The 27587-nt window shown below is 40.4% G+C and overlaps 1 protein-coding gene across 4 annotated transcripts; it reads left to right on the plus strand.

Moving 5' to 3' along the window:
* Positions 1-27434, plus strand: LOC141443630 (uncharacterized). Of its 4 annotated transcripts, none has more exons than XM_074108976.1 (27): positions 1-331; positions 1967-2084; positions 3245-4609; positions 4981-5090; positions 5584-5673; positions 5887-5967; positions 6198-6253; positions 6907-7029; positions 7569-7627; positions 8780-8894; positions 9555-9614; positions 9697-9803; positions 10276-10452; positions 11557-11677; positions 13114-13269; positions 13698-13824; positions 14663-14801; positions 15406-15513; positions 16607-16760; positions 17507-17622; positions 18109-18201; positions 18998-19095; positions 19493-19637; positions 20083-20310; positions 20728-20872; positions 21928-22032; positions 27325-27434. In XM_074108976.1, exons 2-27 carry the CDS (start codon positions 1972-1974, stop codon positions 27418-27420), a joined length of 4287 nt encoding a protein of 1428 aa, XP_073965077.1. In that variant the 5' UTR covers positions 1-331; positions 1967-1971; the 3' UTR covers positions 27421-27434. The 4 variants fall into 4 exon arrangements, 3 of the variants coding, with proteins under 3 accessions (XP_073965077.1, XP_073965075.1, XP_073965076.1); XM_074108974.1 differs by lacking the exon at positions 27325-27434 and adding an exon at positions 25530-25713; XM_074108975.1 differs by lacking the exons at positions 1-331; positions 27325-27434 and adding exons at positions 509-818; positions 25530-25713.
* Positions 27435-27587: the final 153 nt, after the last annotated feature.

A 27587-nucleotide genomic window follows, 5' to 3' on the forward strand; every position in this document is an offset into this window, starting at 1 on the left:
CTAGGTTTGGTTGCGTTTGTTTATCTTTTGACAGTGAAAATTTGAATTAATAAATAATTTCCAATATTCTCAGTAAACAGTAGTAAGTTGCTTTCTCTCGTCATTAATGAAATGAACTTCGAAATACTTTTTTAGGACGTTAACAATAATTACGTGTACGGAACCTACTTTCATAAATTGATGTTTCGACAATCGAATTGTTTATGGCATGACAGAATGTTGATGTTTTGAATTCGTTCTTTCAAATTCAAAAGTTTGCATTTGTTTTTCTTCAAAAATGTGCCAGTTGTTGAAGATAATTGACGATTTTTCAGTGTAAATAGAGCATTTGGTAAGTTATTTCCCTTTTTTTGTGTAAATATAATGTTGACGGTGGTTTTCACGTCCATTAAATTGCGAAAATGCGCGATAATCAAGGGATGTTACTGGCAGTTTAATTTTGTGTGTTATTTTACTGGCCAGTCCTTTTTATTATTCATACCTTGTAGTAGCTTGCCTTGGCTGGAAATTAAAATTCATAAACTTTACGACAAAATTAATAGTTTCAGTTTAAAATCTACTGTGCGTTTAAAAAGCGCACCCCACACTTTCACGTATTTCTAATATTTCTATGAAGAATCTTTACATTTTAGTTATTTATCTGTTGCAATATGTGTAACCATTTTACCTTAATAGTTTTTTGTATAAAACCATAAAAAATGGCAAACTATCTTAAAATTTTACTGAAAATTATTCTTGTCTGATTTTATGTGACTTGAAAGTTTACCTATGCCTTTATAACCAATGCTGCTGAGAAGTGTATGGAAGTAATTAGAAAAGTAAGTTTTCAGGATACTTACTGCCTAAAAATTTGTTTTCTTGCAAGCCATACTCACTATTATGTTGTTTCATCTATACTTGTTTGGTTTGGATAGGTATTTAACTAAATGTACACACGTCAATTGGTATCTTAAATATTAAAATTCTCATAGGCGTATGTTGTCAGTATGGTCTAGTGCCTACCCCAGGATGTTGGGCTACTGATTCGAAATTCTGTAATGCTGATATCTTCACACAAGAATCCAGGCCAGGATTCCCCTGGAAAATAACCCAAGATATGCCAATAAAATTCCTATTAAAATATTCAACTTAAAAGTGCAAATTTTCAATACAATTGAGCATCCGCCCCTCTAAAATCTGAACTGTTGGGTGGAAAAATTAAAATAAATCAGAATGGTAGTACATATGTACCTACATCAAATTTACAAGATAAATTATAGCGGCTAAGATTGCTTGAGAATTATTAGTAGTTTAAGAGTAAATAGCAGCCTAAGGTATAAAACATACCTAAACTTAGAAGATTCCGTACACAATACAAAATAGTCAAAATACCACTAACGGGACTCTGAGTCTACTTGTGACCATGGCCACTGTAATCTGGTTGAAACGTTGAGGTAAATATTAATTACTCGTGTGTTTTAGCATCATAAGTCCCGTTTGTGGTATTTTGACTTTGAGTGAAAATCACGAAAGTTTAAAACATTACAAAATATGAAATGCTTAGAAAAATATTACTTGATTTTTTCATAACAGCTACAAAACCCCATCCTGGACGTGTCCGACACGCTCTTGTTTTTCTTTTTCTTTTGTGAGTAAACTGCGGCTCAAAAGTTGCTATTGCAATGTCCACACATCAATGTACAGTTGTTTGTTATCTATAAAAATGAAAAATAAACCCTTATGGTATTTTTTTATTTATTAAAGGAGAACCATACGATTTAGTATGAACATAGTGACACATAGCCATTTACAGGATTATTGTATGCCTTTATGGTATGCATCAAGGCCATCCCTCCTAGAGGAATCATGGTCACTCCGTTACCAAGAGGCGAACGTCATTAGGTTGAAGTTGAACAGGACAGAGCCTTAAGCCAGTTTTCACCCAACCATGAAAGTAATGTGATTAACATAAGGTGCTATTTTTCAGCTGCTATGATGGCGGAACAACCTCCGCTCATCCTGTGCATGGAGAATGCAGCGGGCGAGGAGGTGTCCCTCAGTATCCAGCCCCATGACAACTTCCAGACATTCTTACTCAAAGCCAAGTGAGTTATTCAGCCCAAGCAGGGTTTTCTATAATTGAAACTTTCCATCCCCCATAAAATTTTCCAGATGAGGGGTCATTTAGGGGGGGGGGAGGAGTCAGGTGGTTTGTGACAATTGACATTGTGATAATTTTGAGATTTTCATAGCAATACGTATGACAAGGGGTGGGGGAATGATCAAAATTGGTGTGACGTACTTTATGGATGGCTCCTGACTCACATCTCTTAATCTTTAAATATTTTGTCTCAATAAAATAAGGTTTTTACATACAAAAGCCCTGGAAACGCATTTCTTTAGGCGTAGGGGCGCCACAAGGCTTTTACGCACCCTGTCGCAATAGGGCTGTTGACTCCACCAATCAACTGACGTACTTTTTATGAGCTGAAAATACACAATTCTCCCATAGAGTTTGAATGGAAATAGCAACATATGACGTCACTTGTTCGCTAACTCAATCAACTAACTATTTATTTGTTTTAAAGCAACAAAAAATCTAATTTTGCAGTTAATCGAAAATTAATCTGGTTTTCAGGGCTAAAATAAAGCATCCCTATTTTGTAGGTGTATTTTGTAGGCGCCACAAGTTATTTAAGCATTCCCCGGCGCAAATTTGTAGGTTTGGAGGTGTCACAAGTCATTTAAGCACGCTGGCGCAATTTTGTAGGTGTGGGGAGGGGGGGGGGAGGCGCAAGTCTTTTACGCACCCCGCGCCATTTTGAAGGCGTGGGGGTGCCACAATCACTTATACGTACGCTGGTGCAATTTTGTAGGCATTGGGACGACACCAAATGAGCCTGATGCATTTGTAGGCGTAAGGACGCCGCCAGTTTTTTTTACGCACACCGCCGGTACAATTTTGTAGGCATGGGCGCGCACTAGGCGCCAATTGCAATTATTTTCGCAGTGAATTAAGAATTAAGACTTAAACGAGTAATAAAAGAGAATAAGGCGTAAGGATTTTTTTACGCACACCGGTACAATCATTCATAAGTAAACACTATTGCAATTAAAAAGTAACTATTAGAACGGTAAAGAAATGACGAAACGAAAATCGTGGCATTTTTATAAAATCTAAATTAACTTTTTTAGAACGTCCTCAATGCCACATCTATTACACATTTACTTAACTTCCTGTACATTATTTACCATCTTATTTCAGCGCATTACTTGGTTACGAAGTAGACCTTAATTCGGTGACCAGAAACCAACCAGTAGCCCTCACCGACAACATTTACCAATTCCTTATGAATGCTGAAAACAACATGCTAGAGTATCCACAACTCAGCCAAAGCTATGATCAAATGTTAGAGCCAAATAACGACGACTTAGTCTACGTACTAGACGACGGCACACAAATCAAAGCCTCGCAAATACATTTCGACAACGAAGATCAACCTATAGATTTTACCGCTGAAAAAATACCGTTCATCAAGTATATTGATGATGGTATCGACGACATAGAAGAACCAAAGAATGTTAATACCAAAATGATCAACATTGTTGAAAGTCCAGTGTCCAAGTGGTCAAACTCCAGCCCTAAAAAAGGATTCGCTAACAGTCTACCATTCAAACTCGTTTGCAATAATACTTCTGGCTTCGAAGCTCAATTCACGAAATATTTAGAAAATAACAGTGATAAAACTTTTACTGCTCTTAATACGGTAACAACTAGAAACAAATCACCTAGAAGTTTGATCAAAGATAACTATAAGAAATACGATGAAAACACTTATAATAAAACTGATAATTACATTACAACTAGAGATGAGGTTTTAAATATGTTTAAAGATCCACCAATACCTATATCCTATGAAAGCTACCAATATAATGATAAGCGGAGGCATGTACGCAAAACTGACCCATCCCGACCAGTTCATAAAGCGTGGAATGCTAAACCCATGCCTTACGTTGATGTCGATGGGACTCTAATAGGACAAAATGAGAGCCAAAACTGTTTTATTTGCGAAAAATTTGTCGATAATAATATGGAGAAACTATACTTATTTGATAATGAAGATCAAAGGTTACACAGATCTTCGCCACCTAAGAAATTATCGACGCAACTCAAAATCATCTGCGAACATTGTTTAAATGAAAACTTCAAGCCATCTAGAATGAAGAGTCCCAATAAAAATCTAGATCCCGACGAGTACCTAGTTATCAGAAATAATCAGCAATACATATTCCAGAAAACGAATTCGATTGATTTTAAAAATATTAAGAGTGGTTTCGTCAATATTGGTGAAGCAACAGCGATCATAGATAAAATAGAATCCAAGATGTTGAAATCGAGTGCTAAGCAATTGGATTTTGTTAAAGTTGAAATTGGTTCTGATGGTGAAATAATAAACAAGGACAGCGTAATTAAAGATGAGAAGGAGGATTCTAGTGATGTGGAAATCATAGAGGCGGGACCGGAGATAGACGATGTCATAAACAATTTGGATGAGGCTGATGAGGATGTGAAGGAGTTTTTGGGAATGTATCAGCGCGACAGCAATGCCAGTAGCGAATTAAAATGCAGGTAAGACTAATGCTGTAACTGCATCTCTAGTTTATAGAGGGTGGAGAAAATTGATGCGCCCTGGAGGGAAACTGACTTAAATTCTTTAGGGCTTACGCTAGCTGGCGCGGGTGCACTGCGCGGGCGCACGTGCTTGTACCCGCGACGCGCGCAGTTAGCGCTGCTCGTACTATTTTTCACAGCTATTTTTATTTAATTTAAAGTGTTAGCTAGCGTAGGCCCTGAGTTAGCTTATTTAACTTTAAGCAAATATTCTTTTATTTTTAAAAATAAACGACTCTGCATTCAAAGATTCTCAAAAGTTAATTCGGCGCGTGAGTCTGACACACTTTTGACTGGTTTATTTTGGTGTCCTTATACTTTGTTTTAAGATTTTGCGAGCGTGTGTTTGCCGATTTGGCGGAGTTGATGGAGCATGGTGACGTGCATAGACATCTTTTGGAAGATGGCGAGGTCTTTCCGTGCCCTTTGTGCAACTATGGTAATTATATTATTAACAAAACTATTATAAGATTCAGCAGCTGAATCGAAATTCCGGAATTTTACGAAAGTCTCATGAGATTTATAAATGAATGAATAGTACATTTTTGTAGATGCTGGAAAGTAAGCAATAGATGAACGAGTTAGTTTGAAGGCCGACCCGAAGAGGAGGCCTTCGATAATACGAGTTCATCTATTGCACTTTAGGCCGGGACTAAACATTGTGCTTTTCACGACCACTGCGAGGGAAATAAAAAACATTTATTTGATAATCTACCACCCTAAGATGGTCTACCACCCTAAAGTTGATAATCGTTTGCATTTGCATGTCATAAAACAAGCCAAAAGACGTGTCTGTCAACTTGAAAGTTCGACTTTAGCGACATATTCATTTGATAGAAACTTGTTTAAAAATGTATAGTTGATACACTACTTATTTTATTTGTCTAATGGTACAACAAGCGCCAGATTTTGAACTTTTATATTTTTTAAAGGATATGCTGACTACAAATGGCTTAAAGGTCACTTGAAAGCAGCGCACGACCACACGACTAAAGCAAAGGAAAATGGGACTGACGATAAAGGTTAGATGTAGACTTTCTACAGGATTTACTTTGGGTCCGTAAGGGGGATAACGTTTATGATCTCTGATCAGACATCGGAATTTAGGGGGCTTAAAGACAGGTAAGGAGTTTTGTCTGATATTGATTGATTTATTTATATTTATTTCACATATAATATACTTACAGTAAAACCAAAACGCCTCTATTATTAATTGGGTAAATCCATTATTTTAGTGACAGAGACAAAATCGCCTGCTGCGTCGCCGGTGGCTAAACGTACCAGAAGTAATAAGAAATGCGAGAAAGAGCAAAAAGGTATTTAGAGTGGTTACCTACCTACTTGATTAATCTTCAACGTAAAATAGAAGAATATTATTAGTTTGACGCGTATAGTATGTGCATTTGATTGTGGCGTCGTAGCTCCTAAAGGAAATGACCTAATTTAATTCAGTAAAAAAAAGGTTTTTGTAAAATCTATTCAGCCTTTTAAGAGATGTTTTAAGACAGAACTTTGAAACTTTTCTAAATGGTGGTTATTCTTGCAGATGAGTCTGCTAAAGCTGATGATGGGAAGACCTCTGAAGTTTCCGAATCAACCAATGTAAGTTGAACACTATACTAATGTGAAACACTCGCCGTCTGCGGTGCCATAAAGGCAGTGCGCTAGGGACAGCCCTTCGTACGTTGCCGTCTCGCTGACGCTAATATTGTTTAATACGAGAGTGAGTGGGACAGTACGATATGAACTTCGATTTTCGAATTTCGTAGTAGCTCCCCAAACTGGCACTGCGCGTTGCTTATAGATAGAAGATGAAGAATAGTGTGCACTGGTGTGTGGTAATTTATTAATAAGTTTGGGTAATTTAATAATTACTTACTTAGTATTTCCCCGCAGACAGCGAATGTTTGAGGTAAATTAACGAGACGAGCTGTCGGTCTCCAACAAGATCATCATCATGTCAGCCGAAAGACGTCCACTGCTGGACATAGGCCTCCCCCAAAGCTCTCCGCTCAGACCGATCTTGTGCTTACCGCATCCACCACGATCCCGCGATCTTTACCAGGTCGTCGATCCATCTTGTTGGAGGCCTACTGACAGCTCGTCTCCCGGTCCGCGGACGCCATTCGAGAACCTTCTGACCCCATCGGCCATCAGTCCTGCGAGCAATTTTCCCCGCCCACTGCCACTTCAGTTTCGTTCTGCTGGTGCTTGGCTTTAAAGGGAGAAACAGATTTAATCCCGGTTCATTTTAGGGCGATATGGTGATCAAAACGGAGGTGAAACAAGAAGCCTTGGACACGAGTGACGAAGAAGCCATCTGGATAGTGCACACTGCTGATGATGAATCAGCTGATCAGCTCCATAATTTGCTGCAGGTATGATGTAATAGCTTTTGACGGCGACTTTGTCCACGAAGAAATGAGTTCATTTTGACACAAGGACCATATTTGTTTAGTAGCAGAACGTTTGCTTAAAAAATAATGAATATGCAAGCATTTTTTTGACAGACTGAGTGGTAATATCTTCCGTATTTTTATTAGGCACATCATGTTAATCCTGGCCAATTCTTAGGCTGAGTTTCCAGCAGAGATGTGCGAAGAATGTGTTTGTCATGATAGTCATGAACCAATAGACACGCTTCATTTACCTTTCCTCACTCCGCCGAGCTGTTTCCACTAGAGCAGCGCTGAGCGAGCATAGGTAAATCAAGCGTTACTTTTGGTTCATGACATACATATTTCACAGCCTCACGCATAACATGAAATGGCGGCGTTTCATTATAAGTCTAGGTAGTTCATGATCTGGCGAATGCCACGATCCGGTGACGATTTATAGACTATATTATGCACGGCGAATGTTCAGAACATATAATTATTATGTAGTGTAGTACTGAAACTAGCGTTTCCGGTTCTAGGGCAACGAGAAAAAAGAAGATTCATTATTTAAGACGCCTCAGAAATGTGAAAGTTGCAGGTAGAATAGAGAAATTGTTTTGAAATTATCGCCATTTTTACTCATTTTATATCGGAAACTTAATCACATGCAAAATTGATTTGTTAACTCGTGACCATGACTGTTGCTGCCGAAACTTCGGAAGTAATTTTAAACAAGTTGATTTTGCGTGATGTGTATATTTTAACAAAAGTAGAGAAATTGTATAGTACCCAAAAGAAAATAGGGGACACGAGAGTTAATTTGATAAAACGAAAATACTAATAAATATAACTCTTTATAATATAACAGTCCTTGTCTAAAAATGGTTTTATTAGTACAAGATAACACGATACAAATACTTTTTCACTTCTCATTCCCATGCAGGTGTCAGCCACAAACAAAAAAGTTTCTACATATTTTTTTTATAATTTTTAATTTATATAAAACTAAAAATCCATCAAATAAATCAATAAAACTGAAAAAAAAATATTATGTAATAATGCATCAAAAATAAAAGTCTCAAAATAAAATCTAAGTGAAAAGCAGAGTGTAAAACTCGACCATTAAACCCATTTTCCCCTCGACGTGTCTATCCACCCTCGCCGTACTGGCTCGGGTGGCTATATGAACGTCTTAGTTAAAATGGCTCGTTTTATGCTCATGTTGGCAATCTACTATTCAGTAAATTATATGTATTGAGGTAAAAACGCAAAGGTATTTTTGATTTCATTTTACCGGTGAAACAGGTGTCTCTTATTTTCCTTTGACTGTATTTAATTGTTTTGCGTTTTTTTAGCTCTCGTATTGTTTTGTTTTTTAATTTAAATTCTGGTTATTTTGTGTAAGTATCTAACTAAAGTTACGTAAAGTAAAAAGTAGAACTAAATAATATAGCATAGGTAATTGTTGTATTAACACCGTCAAAGGATTTGAAATAAAATGTAGTATAGTAATTAATGATAAATTACAAACATAAAAGTGGTAATTGTGTTGACTAAATCGTGCTTTTATATTTACCCCCTATTTCACCATCCATTGATTAAATTTATTTGACGGATAAATGTGATGCCTCTGTTTGTTTTGTTCGAATAGACGGAGACGGCATCACGTTTATCCGTCAAATAAAATTAATCAATGAGTGGCGAAACAGCCCCTTAGTCTCGTTTTATTTAAACGATATAACATTTCCAGTCAAATAATGATAGACGCTTCTACCCACAAATGCCGGAAGCGCGGGCGTAAACGGAAATGCTTGAACAAGGACGAAACTGTCATTTGCGTGCCCACACAGGAGGACTTCTTGAAGGTAAGACATGATCGCTATGAAGCACTTAGGTACAGTCACCAGCATTAATATCTGCCACAGCGGAGCGTGCAAAAATATCTGACACGTACTTCCGGCCCTAGAAATAGAGTAGTATCAGATATTTATGCACGCTTGTTGTCAGATATTGGTGCTGGTGACTGTACAAAATGAGCATAAAGAAAGAGGTATATTCAAACTGGCGAAACAAATAGTTCTAGGAGCGTTTCAACCGCTATCAGTTTCCTGTCGCTTGTACTGAAGCTCTGAAATGGAAGGATTTTGTAAAAGATATGGTGTGCATGCGGTACAATTACAATTAATTAAAATTTCTTGCCTACGGTAATTTCTTCAGCATATGAGACAGGAAACTGATAGCGGTTGAAAAGGTCGTTTTCAGCAGATACTACTTTAGGTATTCTTTATACGCCGGTTGTATTTGATCAACTCACTATACAAATGAACGCACGTAAAAAGAGCTCCTGGCGATATACCTGCGCAGTGAGCGAAATACGGGCCAAATTGGCGGCGGAGCTATAAATATACTTACTTGTACTAGTCGAGATCATATCCATATTAAACTTGTAATCGCTACTTCAAATCCGCTCTCTACTGATCAGTTTGGTTAACTTTTTTTTTATAAACTGATATTTATTATTTCAGAGAGCCCAAGGCAGGCCCAGACAAAGCCCGGATGATTCCAATAATGGCTTACTTGTTGAGGTATATTTCACTTATTAACTTAATGTGTGTGGTAGGTACAATGTGGGCAAAGACTTCTTCAGCAGATTCTTTCTTTCGACAGAGGTCTCGCAAGAAGAAACCTTCGGAACTGACTTCAGATCCGCAGATAGTGACTTGCCACAACTGCAACGAGTCCTTCACTTCCAAAGTACGACTGAAGTTCCACATGTGAGTATACTGTTACTACAGTTGTAAAGTTACCTGCAATAATATCTGCCACAGCGGAGCGTGCAAAATATCTGACACGTACCGGCCCTGGAAATAGAGTCGTATCAGATATTTATGCACGTTTTGTTGGGGTAGATATTACTGCAGGTGACTGTACAAGTTGGCCCGGAGATTGATGTTGAGTAAGCTTGCCTTCAGAATGCAAAAGCTTACTTGGCTTTGGGAGGCTTTATGAAGAAAAAGTAAAATTTAAAAATATTTAAGTATTATTTATTAAATGAATACGAAAAAATACAGCAAAAAATGAAAACATAAAAATTAGCAGTGTCTGGTGGACCCCAATTGAGGCTAAGCCTGTGTCTTGTGACCCAGCGAGTCTGTTTACATTCGAAGAGATTTCCTTAAATATTTTTTTATCAGACAACTAAGTAGAAACAAAGAAAATACATTATATATCTCCAATTCACTTCAGGCAATTCCACGAGACCACATCGATGCGTACGCCGTCAGGGAAGTTCGCGTGCACCGAGTGCGCTGGCGAGGAGTTCGCCACGGAGACTGAGCTGTTTGACCATCTGCACTTCAGGCACCACAAGCAGCGGCGCTGGCAGTGCCCGGTCCAGGGCTGCGGAAAGACCTTCTTCCTCAGGTCAGTTGGCAGTAGACTGAGGCTGCACTACGATGAAGAGTTCGCCACCAGAGCTGTTTGACCAGCTACGTTTCTGGACACACAGCAGCGGCGCCGGCAGCGCACGGTCCAGGGCTGCGGAAAGACTTTCTTCCTCAGGTCAGTTGGCAGTAGACTGAGGCTGCACTACGATGAAGAGTTCGCCACCAGAGCTGTTTGACCAGCTACGTTTCTGGCACCACAAGCAGCAGCACCGGCAGTGCCCGGTCCAGGGCTGCGGAAAGACTTTCTTCCTCAGGTCAGTTGGCAGTAGACTGAGGCTGCACCAATTTGAAGAGTCCGCTGCTGGAGCTGTTCGACCATCTCCACTTCCGGCACCACAAGCAGCGGCGCGTGCTGTGCCCGATCCAGGGTTGCGGAAAGACCTTCCTCAGGTCAGTAGACCCTGAAGCTGCGCTACCTTGAAGAGATGGAGACGGAGCTGTTCGACCATCTCCACTTCAGACACCACAAGCAACGGCGCTGGTAGTGCCCGGTCCAGGGCTGCAGAAAAACCTTCTTCCTGTCAGTTGGCAGTAGACCCTGAGAAAAGTCAAGTTAGTAACAAACTTGTATGACTATAGTTAGGGTCATGGAGTGTCAGGGAGTTCTGCACGCTAACCCAGTGCGTATACATACGAGTATAATGACTGTCCAGTGTCCAGTCTAACCCCCTTATTCATAAAACTTAACAAGCATATGTTAACTAACAAATGCTTTGTCCCTTTCTAACACATACAAATGTCGAAGTGACAGATAAGGACAAACGAATTTTAGCGGCATTTTAACTAAAATAGGTTTGATTGTCGTTTATGAATAAGGGGGTAAAGCTGCACCATTTTTAAAATAAGAAACGAAGGATAAATGAGAGAACAGAATAGACTTTTGTCGTCTGTTTTCGGATAAGTATAATGGAGAATTTCTCTCTCACTTTAGGCAGCATATCCACTAAAATGACATTTGTCCACTCTGCTTATGGAAGCGCCATGGGATCGCGGCCATTCACTGTGCCGCTCCCCGATCCAGAGAAGGCCGGTGCCCAATAGTGGGAGTAAGCTGTGATGATGAATGATTGTTTGTGTGCAGGGCGACGTTGACGAAACACAGTCGCACGCACACAGACACGCGCCGCTACGTGTGCGGGACTTGTGGCAAGAGGTTTTTGGACAAGCAGACGCTGGACGAGCATGGAGTCACGCATTTACAGGTAAGTAGGTAACTAGCGGTTACCTGTGACTTCTTCTGCTGAGGTTAGTTGCTGTCACACGGGAACTGTGCAATTGAACAATGTGTTTAATAGGGAATATTACTGCAATTTTATCCCGTCAGAGTGCAGCACTAGCACATACCATAATTATGTTTATGGTTTATGTTTTTTGAGTATCTTAAATGTCCGCAGGATGCCGTAATATCATATTATTTCGATTAAAGTTTTGGAAATATAGCTCTATCGCTACATCGATGTAAATATCATTTATTTTGTTACTTATAAATATAACGTTTTAAACTTTCGTGATTCTCACTCATAGTCAGTTGCCGAAACGTCGAGGTAAATATTACTTGTGTAATAATAGCGTGATAAGTCCCGTTTGTGGTATTTTGACTTATAAATATGTCATGATTTCTATAGTTATTAATACTCTTTGGTCATTCATGATCCGTCATGGCGACAAAGTATAAAGAGAACTGACGTTGTCATGGCGGTTTCTTTACGATTTGTGCTAGTGTCGCCCCCTGCGCAGAGCTTTGCCTAATATGCCGTATTGAGGTTAACTTATTCGTGTGCCACAGTAATCTAAATCTATTGAGCGGTTTTAGCGCGAAGGAGTTACAAAATACACACATACGTACACGCACACAAACATACATCGTCACTACTAGAAAAAAAATCGTTAAGTCAATATTCAACAAAATTGATCCTTAGAATAATGTTCATAAAGTACACTATGAAGAATTATCGATTTTGAGGTACGCACGCACGCAAGCACACATAATTACAGAGAAGTAGTGTTGCCAATTATTGTACAGTCAAGGGCAAAGATATCGACACGGCCAAAGTTGCAAACATATGTATACGCGACTGTATGCACTTAACATTAAGGCCGCAATATTTTTGCAACTTTGGCCGTGTCGATATCTTTGCCCTTGACTGTAAGACAGAAAGAGATGCCACTACTTTCTCAGCACCGCATCGTAACATCTATTGTTACTACAATTTACGCTGCGAAAGTAGATTTAGGGCCTGTTTCACCACTTGTCGACTAACTTTAAGTGTCAGATAAAAGTAATGCCGTCTTTGTTTATTCGGACAAAACAAACAGAGACGGCATCACTAATATCCGTCACTTAAAGTAAGTCGACAATTGGTGAAACAGGCTCTTAAACTTCAAAATCTTTTGTTTTATCCGACTTAAAAAAGGAGGCGTTTCTCAATGAGAGTTTTCCGACGGGCGAAATATCGCTAGATGGCGTTAGTATCGTGAGGTTCGTTTGATATTTCCGTCACGTTTGTGATTGGTTAATTAACTAAATGAGCCAATCGCAAGCGAGACTGAAACGTCAAACGGCCCTCACGATTCTAACGCCATCTAGCGTTATTTCGCCTGTCTGAAAGCGCTATTGGAGTATATATTCTGTTCCCAGATCAAGCCGTTCCAATGCCACATCTGTCTGAAGCAGCTGACGCGTCGCTCGCGCCTGCGCATGCACCTGCGCGCGCACGAGGAGGCGCTCTGCCCCGCGCTCGTGCCCGTCTGCGCCGCCTGCCGCCGCGCCTTCGCCGACGTGCCGCGCGCGCAGGTCAGCCCCCCCCCCCCACACACACACACACACACACACGCACGCACGCACGCACGCACACACACACACACACACAAGGGGTGGAAGCGAGGTGAAGAAAAACAAATGGCCATAGCACACACGTTTATTTAGTTTTTCTTCTACGTTTTTATTCAAATTTCATCTTTATCATCATCATCATTTCAGCCGTAGGACGTCCACTGTTGGACATAGGCCTCTCTCATTTTTATGTGTATTGAATATGTGTAAATCTCTCTCTGTCTCTCTCTCTCTCTGTCTCTCTGTCTCTCTCTCTCTCTGTCCCTCTCTCTGTCTCTCTCTCTGTCTCTCTCTCTCTCTCTGTCTCTGTCTCTGTTTCTTTTACGAAAAATATTACAACTTTACTTTTTAGTAACTTTCTTGTTTATTTATGTAAACTTGTGATTCAGGAGCACGTCACTAAATCTGCAGCATGCATCGAGACTTTCGCGCGGGAAATGAGGGAAGAGGCTGAAGAGCCGACAGCCGTGCTCTCGCCCACTAGTGGGCTCGTGCGGCCCGCCACTAGGAAACCTGGTGAGTTCATTTTTTGAAACAAACAGACGTAGGTACAAACTTTCGCATCCCACTAATTCCACTAATATTATAAATGCGAAAGTTTGTAAGTCTGCTTGTTTGTTACCTCTTCTCGTCTACTGCTGAACTGATTGACACAAAATTTGGTATATAGATAGTTTGAGTTTCGGGGTTGGATATGGCATAGTTTTTATCTCGCATTGAGAAAAAATTGCATAGCTTGCGCCCTTTAGTGATAAACGAATTCTACGCGGGCGGAGTCGGATGCAACGGCTAGTTTTCATAAAAATATCTGCCCTGATCAGGTCTCGAACCTTCAAGCATCATAGCATTGACATCTATGTACCTTACGGCACTAGACTGGCTGTTTGGAAAAAAACACGCGGCGCATCAATCATCAATATTACTTTGACACAACCCCTGTCACGGACGTCAACAAACTTTTTTTTTTTTATTCGATTGGATGGCAAACGAGCAAGTGGGTCTCCTGATAGTAAGAGATCACCACCGCCCATAGACACCTGCAACACCAAAGACTAAGATGGGGTACCTCAAGTGCCAGTAATTTCACCGGCTGTCTTACTCTCCACGCCGAAACACAACAGTGCAAGCACTGCTGCTTCACGGCAGGATTAGCGAGCAAGATGGTGGTAGCAATCCGGGCGGACCTTGCACAAGGTCCTACCACCTGCAAAAACTAAAGTGAAAGGTTCACAAATCCGCGCTGTGAACAAATTTTGTGCGCCGTTTTGATGTAAGAAACATGCAGTCTATACATAGATATCGATAGATCGTAGCGTAGTGACGTTCCCTAACCACTAGTCCGTGACGTGCGCAGACAGCTCGTGCGCGCTGATAGCGTGCGAGGCCGTGTGCGCGGGCGCAGCCGCCATGTTGGCGCCGCTGCCGCCCGCGCTGCGCCGCGCCGTGCGCATCGTGCAAGTCGAGAAGGCATTCCGCTGCGAGTACTGCGAAGAGTGAGTTCTCCTACACTAAAATCACACTGAGCGTCATTGACGTCAGTATCACCCTAATCCTCGCATCATATTCACCCCAGGTCATCCTGACCCATACATCACATTGACCCCAGAATCACCTGATCCTCACACTACATTGACCCCAGAATCATGCTGACCCTCAGATCACATTGATCCCAGAATCTTGCTGACCCTACCATAACTTTGACTCCAGAATCATCCTGATCCTAGTATCACATTGACCCTAGAATCATCCGGACCCTCGCATCTCATCTCATTACCCCAGAATCATCTAGACCTTCACATCACATTGGCCCCAAAATCACGCTGACCTTCACATCACATTGACGCCAGAATACCCCGACATCTACATCATATTGACCCCATGATCACGCTAACCCTCACATCACATTGACCCCAGAGCATTGATTCTCCAATCAGATTGCCCCAGAATCACGCTGTGACCCTAGCTCCACATTGACTCTAGAATTTCTCTGACCCGAACCTACTGACAAAAAATATCTCAAGGTTAGAATTTGTTTTATGTTGAATTGTGTATTGTTTTGTTTTGTATGTCGTAAAGTTTTGTATGTTCCAATTCCAGTGTGTTCTACCTAGAAGAAGCGTTGAACAATCACCGCAGCATACACAAAGGTGTCAAGAATCCTTTCACCTGCCACATCTGCAAAGTCAGCTTCGCTACTTACTCCAGGTATGTGGTATTCATCATCATCATCATCATCATCATCGTCGTCGTTGTCATCTCCATCGTGTCGGAATGAAGAATGACAGGGCATGGTCCATAGTTCCCGCAAGGGTCCAATGCTATTGGGAACTTCAGAAGCAGCACTGAATTACCTCGCAGTTTTGTGCAGGTTTCCTTAACATATATACGAGTATGCTGAGCGAGTGTCCGATTCGAAATCGCAATGACACATTCTGTTATTCGTGTTGTCTATTGTGTCTTGTGTTATTGTGAAATGTATTTGGGTCAAAGTTCTTTTCGTTGCATTGCTTCTGATCACTCTGTCACGAAATTATTTGTCCTCTATCTAACTAACAAATAAAACGAAATGTGGTGTCACTGCAGTGGTGCATCGTAGTAGGGGCGGGGCGGAAGAAAATACCGTAAAAATTTAATGGTATGTGTGAAGTTACCAATCCGCACTGGGCCCGTGTGGGAACTACGGCCCAAGTGTTCTCATTCTGAGAGGAGGACTGTGCCCAGCAGTGGGACGTGTATAGGCTGGGATGATGATGATAATTCCAACCGATTAGACCGGACCGATTAGAATGAGTACCCTAAACTAGAGGGCGGCAAAATTTTCTTCCGCTACGTCACTGTGCCACTGTTTATCTTTTTCAGTGTAACTAATATTTAACTAGAGAAAAAATAAAAATGCTTCTATGTCCCATACAAAAAACTCTACTCCGTCACATTTTTTCGGGCGCAAAAACAAGACGGCGATACTCTTAACAATTGAAGCATTAGGTGCAACAAGGGCGTATGCTGTAACATAGGGAAAGCCCTTGTTGCTCCGAATGCTTCAATTTTGACCCATTTTAACCCCCGATGCAAAAAGAGGGGTGTTATAAGATTGACCGCTGTGTGTTTGTTTGTCTGTCTGTATGTGTGACACCGTAGCTCTTAAACGGGTGAACAGATTTGAATGCGGTGTTTTTCTAGCGATGGGTCTTAGACATGTTTTATCAAAATCGGTTCAGCCGTTTTTGGGATATTGAACTTTGAAGTGACAATGGGTTTTCCAGTTTTTTGTTGGTTAGGTTATACTCCTTTCTTCTAGATGCACTACCCACAAGACCACCCATGGTTTCTACAAGCGCTCGCTCGCCGATGCCAAGAAACAAGATAAGCCTCTCAAAGAGGAGGCAGGGCCCTCTGCCAACGGGATCCTGGGCTACGGAGGGTTCCCGGTGGTCAAACATTTTTTGTGCGAGGTACGTAGATACAAGGGGATATTACGAAGTTCGTATCGTACCGTCCCTTTCACTTTTGTATTTAATAATATTAGCGTAAGCGGGACGGCAAGATAGGAAGTTCGAATTTTGCACTTCGTAGTATTATAGGGCCAGATATACAGGGCGTCCTAAGACACCCACATGGAGAGGAAGTTTACTGAAAGGAGAATTCATTTTTATTTTAAAAACCATTTAACTGCATTCGAAGATTTTTGGGAATCGAACCCGTCATATAGTAAAAAAATACTTCTATCAAAGTCCTAATATCTTCAAAATTATATTCAAATTTTAAGTTATTATAACTTATGAATAGGTATCAAAAAATCTACCATCGTGTCAACATCTAGGTATGTCAATAAACTATCTGAAATGATCCGTACATTTTGCAAATAAGGATTTACATAAACCTTTAAATTCATACGTAACCCTCGGTACGCGAGTCCGACTCGCTCTTGTTTGGCTTTTTTATTTTAAATGAAATATAATTTATTTTAAATTACTTTTTTTTATTTGACTGGATGGCAAACGAGCAAGCGGGTCTCCTGATGGTAAGAGATCACCACCGCCCATAAACATCTGCAACACCAGGCTTTGCCAACCTAGAGGCCTAAGATGGGATACCTCAAGTGCCAGTAATTTCACCGGCTGTCTTACTCTCCACGCCGAAACATAACAGTGCAAGCTTGTTAATTAGTTATTTTATAACAGTGATAATTTGTTGTCAGGACTGCGGCCGCTCGTACCTGCATTGGACGTACCTTCAGGTGCACAGGCGCATGAAACACGCCAACGAGAATTACATATACAAGTGCAACCACTGCGACCTGACCTTCCCGAACAGGTATACTGTTATTATCAAATCGAGATTAAGATAGAGGGTTTGTGACTCAGGAACATAATTGTAAAATGAGCATCATCCATGGTCTATATTCATGACATGGGGGGGGGGGGTCAAATGGTCAAAATTGGTGTGACGTACTTTATGGTTGGCCCCTAAATAAAAATATTTACTTCAGTACAGTCAGGCTTACTTACTTACTTTCGGGTGGCTTACCCCTCAATATGGCCTTCCATAGCTGCTTTTGATTCTGTTGGGGCGTACTACCTACCACAGAATCAAAAACAGCTATCGAATACATACATACCCAACAAATAATATTTTTAAAACTTGTCGTATTTTCAATAATTACAATGAAAATTGTGACGTATTATGAAATTAATAAGGTTCAGTTTCCAAATGTGGTCGCTAAATCGCCTCTACCTTATTAAGGTTTAAGATGTATTATTGCTTTCTCACTGGTACTTATTTATAATTTTCGCCGATTAGTTGGAGCGTGGCGTATCACAGAAAAAAGGTACACGGCAAGACCGGACTGGACGAAGGGAACGGCGCTACCAAAATGGCTAAAGACGATTACAGGTAATCTATATGTAAAAGTATAACACTTCAGAATGTTTGTACATATAAGCATCACGGTGGCCTAGTGGTTTGACTTATGGTCCCTCGAGCAGAAGATCGTGGTTACAAACGAATAGGGATAGGTTATACTTGCTAAATCGCGTACCAGGGCTTAAAAGTACGTCCACCCTCTCATACCAGGTGCAGAAACCAGGTATCAAAATACTTTCAAAGTATTTTCTGTCCAAAACGCAACGAGTCGAATACCTACTTGCTTTCTTGCAAGTTTAAATTAAACCTTGTTATTATACAGATAAGATTCAAAATATTCCAAGCAAGACGTAAAATACTTAAAGCACAATCTGAACCTCATGCGTATGAATGTAAGATATAATTTTGCATTTTTTGGAATTTTGAGGTTTAAGTACGGAGTAGTACTTACTTTGAAGGGACAGTATACTTTAATGGAAAAATACTTTCAAGTCTTGCAAGTATATCGGGTCGGTACCTGGTTGGTATACTTGCAAGGAAAAACCTGGTATCAAAACCTGGTAACGTAAATACGCACCATCTCTACAAACGAATTCGGTGACGTAAATATCGCGAGGAAACCGGCACGATTTGTGAAGTAATTCAATGGTGTATGAGAAGTTCTTTATTCGCACCGGGCCCGATGTGGCCTGGGTTCGAATCCACGACCCTCGGCTTAAGAGGCTATAGGATAAACCACTAGGCATTTAATCTATAGGTAAAGAGTCGTTCTTCGATCGAAGCTAAAATTGATTTAAAAAAGTAATTACTATGTGTGTTGCTTTAGAATCCCTTGTCGTGATTGCGAAGAAGTGTTGCCAAACAAAACTGCGCTCTATAAACACAGGAAGAAAGAACATAGTGATTTGTCCTTACGAATTAATAGTAAGTAAAATAAAAATAATAAAATTTTGGTAAAAATTTAATTTTTAATACAAGCTTTTTTTGCTGAACGTACTTTTTGTATTTTCACCCAAACTACATTTACATACAAACTTGCATGTCAATGCCATTAACCGTTGAAGAGTTCCGTCCTTTTACCGGATTTTCACGCAACTTACATAAAAATGCGCCGCAAGAAACTTGGCAGAAAGTTATTTTTTCAAAATAAAATACTTAAAAACTACAGTATACAAAAATACTCGTCTCTACTTTTGGCTTATACTAGCTTATATATTATGCTAATTCCTCGTGTACGAGAGCTTTGTAAGTAAGAGAAATAGGCACCGCTTGGCGGAGCTCCTATTTCGTTGACGTGTAATGTTCGTCCTTGTGGCACTAGGCGTGCACGTGTGCCACGTGTGCAGCAAGCGCTACCTGTCCCGCGCGGGCCTGGAGGCGCACACCCGGACGCACGCCGCGCGCGCCGCCTGCGCACACTGCGGGGACAGCTTCGCGCACGCGCAGAAACTGCATCAGCACCTCAAGTATCTTGCTTTTTTTATGTAGCCCGTAATATGACTGTTGGATACATACATACATACTTTGACAGACGGCTCCGTTTATGATAGAAGCTACTGGGTAATTTGTAAGGGTGTTACATTCGTTGCTGGCTTTTTTATTTCTGTCCGCACACATGCTGTCGCATGCGCGCGAGAGAGAAAGTAAGGGAGAGAGGGAGTGATAGTTATAGAGGGAGAGATAGTTAGAGAGAGAGAGGGAGAGAGAGAGAGAGAGATAGAGAGCTAGATAGATAGATAGAGGTAGATAGAGAGAGAGAGAGAGAGAGAGAGAGAGAGAGAGATTTACAGATATTCGATAGACAGGATAAAATATACTGAGAAGGCAAACATTATGACAGCACATCGAACGGTGTAAATTGCGGTATTAGAGGATGTGTACAGTTTGATGATGATGATTGTCTAATTCCAGAGAGGTCCACGGGCACGAGCTGGACTTCCACTGCAACGTGTGCGACAAGCGCTTCGCTTCGCGCGGGGCGCTGTCCGCGCACATGCTGTCGCACGCGGCGGCGCGCGCGCACTCGTGCGCGGTGTGCGGACACGCGTGCCGCACGCCTGCCATGCTGGCCGAGCATGCGCGGACGCATACCGGCGAGCGGCCCTTCCCGTGTGACGTGTGTGGCGTTGCTTTTAGAAGGTAGGTTAAAAATTCTAACAGGAACTATTATTTGTTTATTAATTACTTTGTTCACCCGCGACCTCATGGTACGTAATAAGTACAGTCGCGAAATGAAAAGGTGGACCACTGTTTGTCTGTTGGTCTGTTTTTGCTTGCTCAGTATCGACCGAGTATGACATATTCCGTCATAATGTCATTCAAAATGGTAACATGTTCTTGCAACGTGTAAACGAATTTATTTGAAAACTGGTCAACCTTTTCATCCGCTATTGTACTTAGTCGTAGAAAATTATTGTATGCAACGTTGTATAAGTAAGTCAAAAGAGCTCAGTCGTCTTACGATGTTCGCTGCGCTCAAATCGTAACTCACGCCGCTCGCCTTTGACCCCCGTTATACTGTTGCATATACTATTATAATCAGGCAGTGTGTGGCAGGTCGACGGCTATGCGGAACCACCGGCTGATCCACACGGGGGTGCGCGCGTGGCCGTGCGCGCGCTGCCCTAAAAGGTTCCGTGTACGCTCGGACCTCAACACCCATCGGCGGAGGAAGCACCCCGCGGGATTGGCTGTCATAGAGGTCTAACAACACCACCATTTCCTGAATACTGTTATGGAATTGGGAATATGCATAAGCACAGATTTTCTCTTAAATAATTTAAGTTAATAGAAAACCGGAATAAAATAATTATTATGTAAAAATCATCAATAGCTTTTGAAAAATAAGCAAGATATGAGCGATTGAAGTTTGCATGCCATCTCTTTCTGGAAAAATGAAAAGTATAAACTTTCTATGGCCGTTGTACGATGTGACTTCAAAGTATGACGTATCTCTCTGTCTAATTGACAATTTGAAACGTCCATATTATCTTCTTGTTTTTTAATGTATCTCAAAAATTATTTTACAACTCGGTTATATAATTATGTTTGAACAAATAAAAAAATACTTGCATATTCTCTATTGCCATACAAGCTACTTACCTATATCAAGTTTCAAGTCGATGCCGAATTTCAGCTCAATCAGACACCTACTAGGAAGGGGTCAGAATTTGATTTGCAAATTTTGAAACCATAACTAACATACGAATGTTGCAAGTTTAATAAAAGCTTATTTACCACTATATATGTATATAAGAATGATTCAGGCAATTAGCCCATTAACTAGGTCGGTTAATCTAAGGTTAATCTGGTCTCGATGACGTCAACAGATCTTATTGTCTCACACGTGAAATCACAATCTTTTTCACCACTTTCTGTCACACGGCGTAAGATGAGGCTAGACAGAGACGGTGAATGCGATCGCGAAAGTTAGAGCGTTAGATAATACAGCCACTAAATTGACTTGTACCCTCTGTTTCACTATTCATTGATTAACTTTATGTGACAGATATCTGTGATGTCGTCTCTGTTTGTTTTGTCCGAACAGACGGAGACGGCATCATATTTAATCTAAAATTATCAATGAGTGGTAAAACATACAAACCGGCAGAAATGGAAGCACATCGCTAAGAGGGCTGTCAATCTGCGAGAACATCTTTTCATGTACCTCGTCTGCGCAACCACGACCACTCTGACAAGAGTGTCCGACTAAGAAGAAGAAGAAGAAGAGGTGAAACATTGTGATTATTTTGACAGCTGGAGGGCCTAAATCCAGGGCATGAGCAGATCATGGAGTGTCTCGCAGCCAACAACATACCGAATGAAAACGTCGTCGAAATCACCAAGATGTCATTTCCTAAGGTGCTTACTAAAATGCTTAACTTTACTCTGTTTCTGGATGGATCTTTCCATAAATAGACAGGGTTCATACTATCGTTTGATTAAAATGATTTAAGAGCCGTGGTAGCCAAGCGAATTGCCGTATGGTCTCAAACAAGGTTTTAAAATTTTCAAATTTATGCTTGAAGTCGCATTTAAAACTTACCCTGAGCTACCCTTATCCTGAGCTGAGCTTACATGTCCCGTGGAGGAATTACAGCCTGTTATAATACGAAAGGCATGGTATTCCGAGGGCTTGATTTCAGCAATTAGAGCTTCGGAAGTATTAGCCGGAGACGATGACAACTAAAAATCCTTCGGAGGACTGCGCGATACCTCCTACGTATACTGGTACAAGTGACAAATTTCTGATTTTTAGTTTTTTGCAATTTTGTGATTAATATTTCCTTATTTACCTACCACAAAAATTTGCACGGATATTCTATTAGTTTTGGAAATAAAGTGACGTATATGAATGTATCTAACACCGTTTTGCTAATCGGTACAACGTATACTGAGGCAACCGACATGCACCACTATACGCGGCACCGATATTGTCGCGGGCCGGGGAAGTCCAGTGTAACTGGCAGTTGCCTCAGTGTACGCGCTAGCCGTCGCTGCGTGTGGACCGTTTAAACTGTTCTACGAACACATAATTTGATAGTATATATAAAAAAAACATGTTTTGGTCTGACAATTGCGGAGGGCAAGACCACAATAGCCGTATTTTTCATAGACAGTCATGGAACTAAATCCAATGTGAAACCTTTCGTGATCTATTTCGCTATGATTTCTTTGGCAAATGTATGGGATGTCAACATAACATTGGTAGTACAACGGTTCCACCCCAGTACCAGTACGTGATTTAGTTTCCTCGGCTATACCTACATGTACGCGTGCTAGAAATATAACATTGCAGTATTACATTGCATTCTGGTAGTTGAGCATCCCCAAAAAGAAGGCGAAGGCATGCATGCTTTAATTAAAATGAGAACAGTAAATTTCAATATACCTACAGGTTGATAAAAAAATCCTGTACTATACTGTAACCCATATTAGGGCTACTGATTACTAATACGATATAAGTGGGAAAACATCGAAATTAGAAAGTCTTCTTGCGACTCCACTTCTATGCAAAACTTTTTTTTTCGAATCACAGTATTTTTCTACTTGGATCATATTAATAATTAGTAACCCTAATGTGGTTTAAAGTATAGTACAGGTTTTTAATAACCCCCTATACACAATTTTTTAAACACACCTAAGAAATGGTACCTGGCTACGTATATGGCGAAAACGGGTAAACCGTATGAAGTTATAGAAGTTTCCCAAGACTCGGAAACAGACACAAAATTTAAATCTATTGTCAAGAAGACATTAATATATAAGGCGTATTATTAAAATTAATAATTATATCATGGATAGGGAAATTTGGAAATAATTCCGATCCGCATTGGCGAGTGCTTACTCAAATAGCGAATTGAGAACTGTTTTAAATATGTAGTTGTGCTAAATACTTGTGATGTATAGATATCACTAAAATCTGATTGTAAATCTGTTTTCAAAATATACCTAGGTTTATTGCCAGACTCTTCTCAACAGAGGTTTTTTCGAACCGGTGGTAGATTTTTTTGACATTCATAAGTGCTTGTTACAATCTAAATTGAATAAAGATATTTTGACTTTGACTCAATATTTCATGTCAAAGCTTGGCTTAAGCAAAGTGCTAATCAGACTCGCGCACGAAGGGTTCCATACCATCTATACAACTTCATTAGGATTAGCAAAAAAAATGGCAAAAAAATTACATTTGTTGTATGGGGCCCCCTTAAATAGTTATTCTGTTCTATTTTTTGTTATATATATATTATATCGACTACAGTTATACATAATCTGTGAAAATTACAACTGTCTAACTATCATGGTTCATGAGATACAGCCTGGTGACAGACGGACGGACAGCGAAGTAGTATATAGAAGTAGGGTTTCCGTTATACCTACCCTTTGGGTACGGAACCCTGAAGAGGCACAAAAAGCTAAACCGTTATGTGGATACAAATGGGTGCGATGCGATATGTGTATCACATGAGGAACCTTTCACAATAAAATACGAGTACACATTTGAACAGGAATACGAATCCATTGAATGTGCTTCCATTAATTTAAAGCACTTAATACAATTACTTTTCTTAATAAAACCATTTATATTTCAAGTGAGGTTTTTTATAAAGGTATATTTCTGTATTTTGTATAGCACGTTTAAACATTACTAGCGGTATATTGGTACAAGTGGCATGCTAATGTTAGCGTATATTGATGCAAGTGATAAAAACGTTTATAAATCAATAGATGAAGGTAAAAGAGCATCTGTTTTATTGTTCATTGCAAGCCATATAAGTATTTCATCTAAAAATTCATATACAATATAAAAATATCGTTAGATCAGTAATCTACGCATTACGCCGTATACTGGAGCAAGTGGTAATTAGCTCAGTATACCGCACAACTACAAGATGTAAAATACGCGTATAGTAGTGTATCTGCAATTTTCTCAAAAACTATAAGAAATTTCAAAATTCCATGAATACAGGTAGAAAGCAAATATTTTCTTTGGAACCAATGCAAAATTTTGAAAAGTTATATCATCAAATGAGAAAGTTACAGGTTTTGGAACCTTTGAACAGCTCTCCTGTAAATTTATGATTATGCACTTGTACCAGTATACGTAGGAGGTGTCGTGCGGTCCTTAAGAATGGCTTCGTCTTAAGGACTAATCAAGAGAACATAATTATGTTCTTGCTTCCATGCATGTTTGCTTTTGTATGCTTTCGATATTTGCTCATATTGCTGAATTACACGCTTCTGACTTTGCTCTTCCGTTAGAAAGTATGGTAGCGTTGGTTGCAGTTCATTGATATGGACCTTGGCAAAGTAACGTCCGAATTACTTAATTATGCAGCTAATTAAGGCTAGGGTCTATTCAGGAAGAAACCAATGGGGATCAACAAAAATACTGACCCAGGCATCCCGCAGAGCCTAACGGAAATATGAATGCTCCTCTCCACCTCTCCCGGCTTTCCAGCAAATGACTGAAGCAAGATTTAAGAGTAGATAAGAAACGTCTCCATCTCTCTACTCCCCGTTATAAGCTCTAAGGACTTGGGGACGTGGCCGGGCTCTTTAGCCGCTGAGGGTCCGGTACTGTCTTGGTCCTTCCTTCCCAGTCGTCAATAATGGATTTTTCTCTGTAAAGATTGAAAATTAAAATCAAGTTAATAAAAGCAATCAAAAGTTAAAAAAAAACAGTTACAAAAAAAGTTTTATTGTTTCGCTGGTGCCCAAAAAAATATGTTCCCAAAATAACACCTTTTTCAAAATACTACATTACATTACCTATAGATAGGTTGTTTGCATGTCTGTTTGCTTGCTTAAAAGCTTATGCTACTAGTAGTTGGTTGTAATTGTTGTATGTTGGTCAGGGAACTTCCAGCGTGGTCCCGGACAGTGCACGGGCGCTTGCTTTGGTGTCGGCACCGCGCGCGCCCGTCGCTTGGGGACGCCCGCCTCCGCTCAACAACGGTAACACACTACGAGGATAATTTCGTTTTGGAATTCAGTTTGAGCTTTGCTTGAACGTATTCTGGCTAATAATTGATTTTGACTAATTAACTATCTTGATGTTGCCTTTGCTTATCTTTGCTTATTTAGCTTAAAAGTTTTAAATTAAGGGTCCTTTAGCTACAACCCAGTAATAAAAAAAACTTTTACATGATTTTTATTTTTAATTTACTATGTTAGATTTAGTAGTAAATGCGTATATTTTGTTTTAAAAAAAATAATTTTCTGCTATTCTTTTACGGCGCATTCTTCTTTGCAATCATTGTCTTTTTAAAAGTGCTGGTAGTATAAATAAAACCGGCCAAGAGCGTGTCGTACACGCCCAGGATAGGGTTCCGTAGCCATTGCGAAAAAAACAAATAATATTTTTCTAAGGATTTCGTATTGTGTACTGAATCTTCCATGTTTAGGTATATTTTATACCTTAGGCTGCTATTTACTCTTAAACTACTAATAATTCTCAAGCAATCTTAGCCGCTTTTTTTACTTTTTTTTATTAAACCACTTCATGTCATGTTTTCATGTCAAATTACAGCTTTCTAGTACTAACGGTCTCTGAGCTTATCCGCGGACAGACAGACGGACAGACATGGCGAAACTATAAGGGTTCCTAGTTGACTTTGGAACCCTAAAAAGTGATATGTAAAAAGAGCCCGTTGCGGCCTACTTACAGAATATAAAAGTTGTGATTTTGATACGCTGTCAGCAACGGCGGCGTGGGGCTCCCCGGAGCCGGCGCGGCGGCGGGCGCGGCATCGCCCGGCAGCCGCGCCGCCCCGCCATCCTGCAGCGCGGTGCGTACCCCGCCAACACACAGCACGAGGTACCCGGCTCATTCTAATTCTGCCCCGCTCACTCAGATTTCAGTCATCAGACTCACTCCCGTTATGGTAGGGCCACACACATCGCGATAAAAATTGTGATAAAACTTCGTCTTCGGCCTACGGCATTGTGCAATGTGCATGGCCACATCGCAAACAAAGAAATATCGATAGTTTATGTGCGCCTTTGATGTGCGCGAGTTTACAGACAGTAGGGCGAAGTGTCTGCGGCTTCGCCTGAAGTGCTGAAATATTCGCGAATATCGCACATCGCGATAAAGCGAATGTTCGCGTTATCGCGATGTGTGTGTGGCCTTAGCATTACTAGTATATTTTATTCATATAGCACGAGGTACTGCACCCTCATTTTAGTTCTGCCCCGTTCATTCAAATTTTTGCCCGACTCACTTTGGCTTTCGCCAGACTGACTGCCGTTGCTAGTTTATTCACACAGCACGAGCTACTGCCCCCTCATTCTAAGTCTGCCCCGCTCACTCAAATTTTTGCTCGACTCACTTAAGCTTTGGTCAGGCTCACTCCCGTTACTAGTTTATTCACACAGCACGAGATACTGCCCCCCTTATTCTAGTTCTGCCCCGTTCACTTTTTGGCCGACTCATTCCCGTTTCTGGTTTATTCTAGATACAAAAAATGCGCCAACATACAGAACGAGGTATCTTACTATTTGCTGAACAATGGAACAACTTCACCCCTCACCCCTCTGCATTAATAATAAGTCATAAAATTTTCACACTGCTTTGGTCACGGGTTTGACAAAAATATGTCGGGTCAAGCATAACTTTCTTTTTTTTGTAATTATGTCCTTCTTCTGCAGGAACTGACAGAGATAAATGTACAAATGCTGCTGCGTGATAGCACGCTCGACCGTCAGGGGGCGCTGCCGCTTGAAGACTCTCTGCTTCTCGAATAGACAAACTTACTGTAATAAAGATTTATTGGCTAAGAATTGATTGTGTATCCTTGCCAACGAGTATATACATCCTTGCCTACCAATTCAGTTTCTACTCCATTCCCTAAGGCTCTGTTTCCACCAGAATGAATGAATGAATGAATGATTTATTTGTACCAGAGATGTGC

Source organism: Choristoneura fumiferana, chromosome 27 (genome assembly GCF_025370935.1).
Source record: "Choristoneura fumiferana chromosome 27, NRCan_CFum_1, whole genome shotgun sequence".
Lineage (NCBI taxonomy): Eukaryota > Metazoa > Arthropoda > Insecta > Lepidoptera > Tortricidae > Choristoneura > Choristoneura fumiferana.

Coding starts and splice junctions, on each gene's coding strand:
- LOC141443630 (XM_074108974.1), top strand. CDS start 1,972: ATGATGGCGGAACAACCTCCGCTCATCCTGTGCATGGAGAATGCAGCG. Junction 8,895..9,554: donor CACAGGAGGACTTCTTGAAG/GTAAGACATGAT, acceptor TTATTATTTCAG/AGAGCCCAAGGCAGGCCCAG. Junction 17,623..18,108: donor GACCTGACCTTCCCGAACAG/GTATACTGTTAT, acceptor TTCGCCGATTAG/TTGGAGCGTGGCGTATCACA.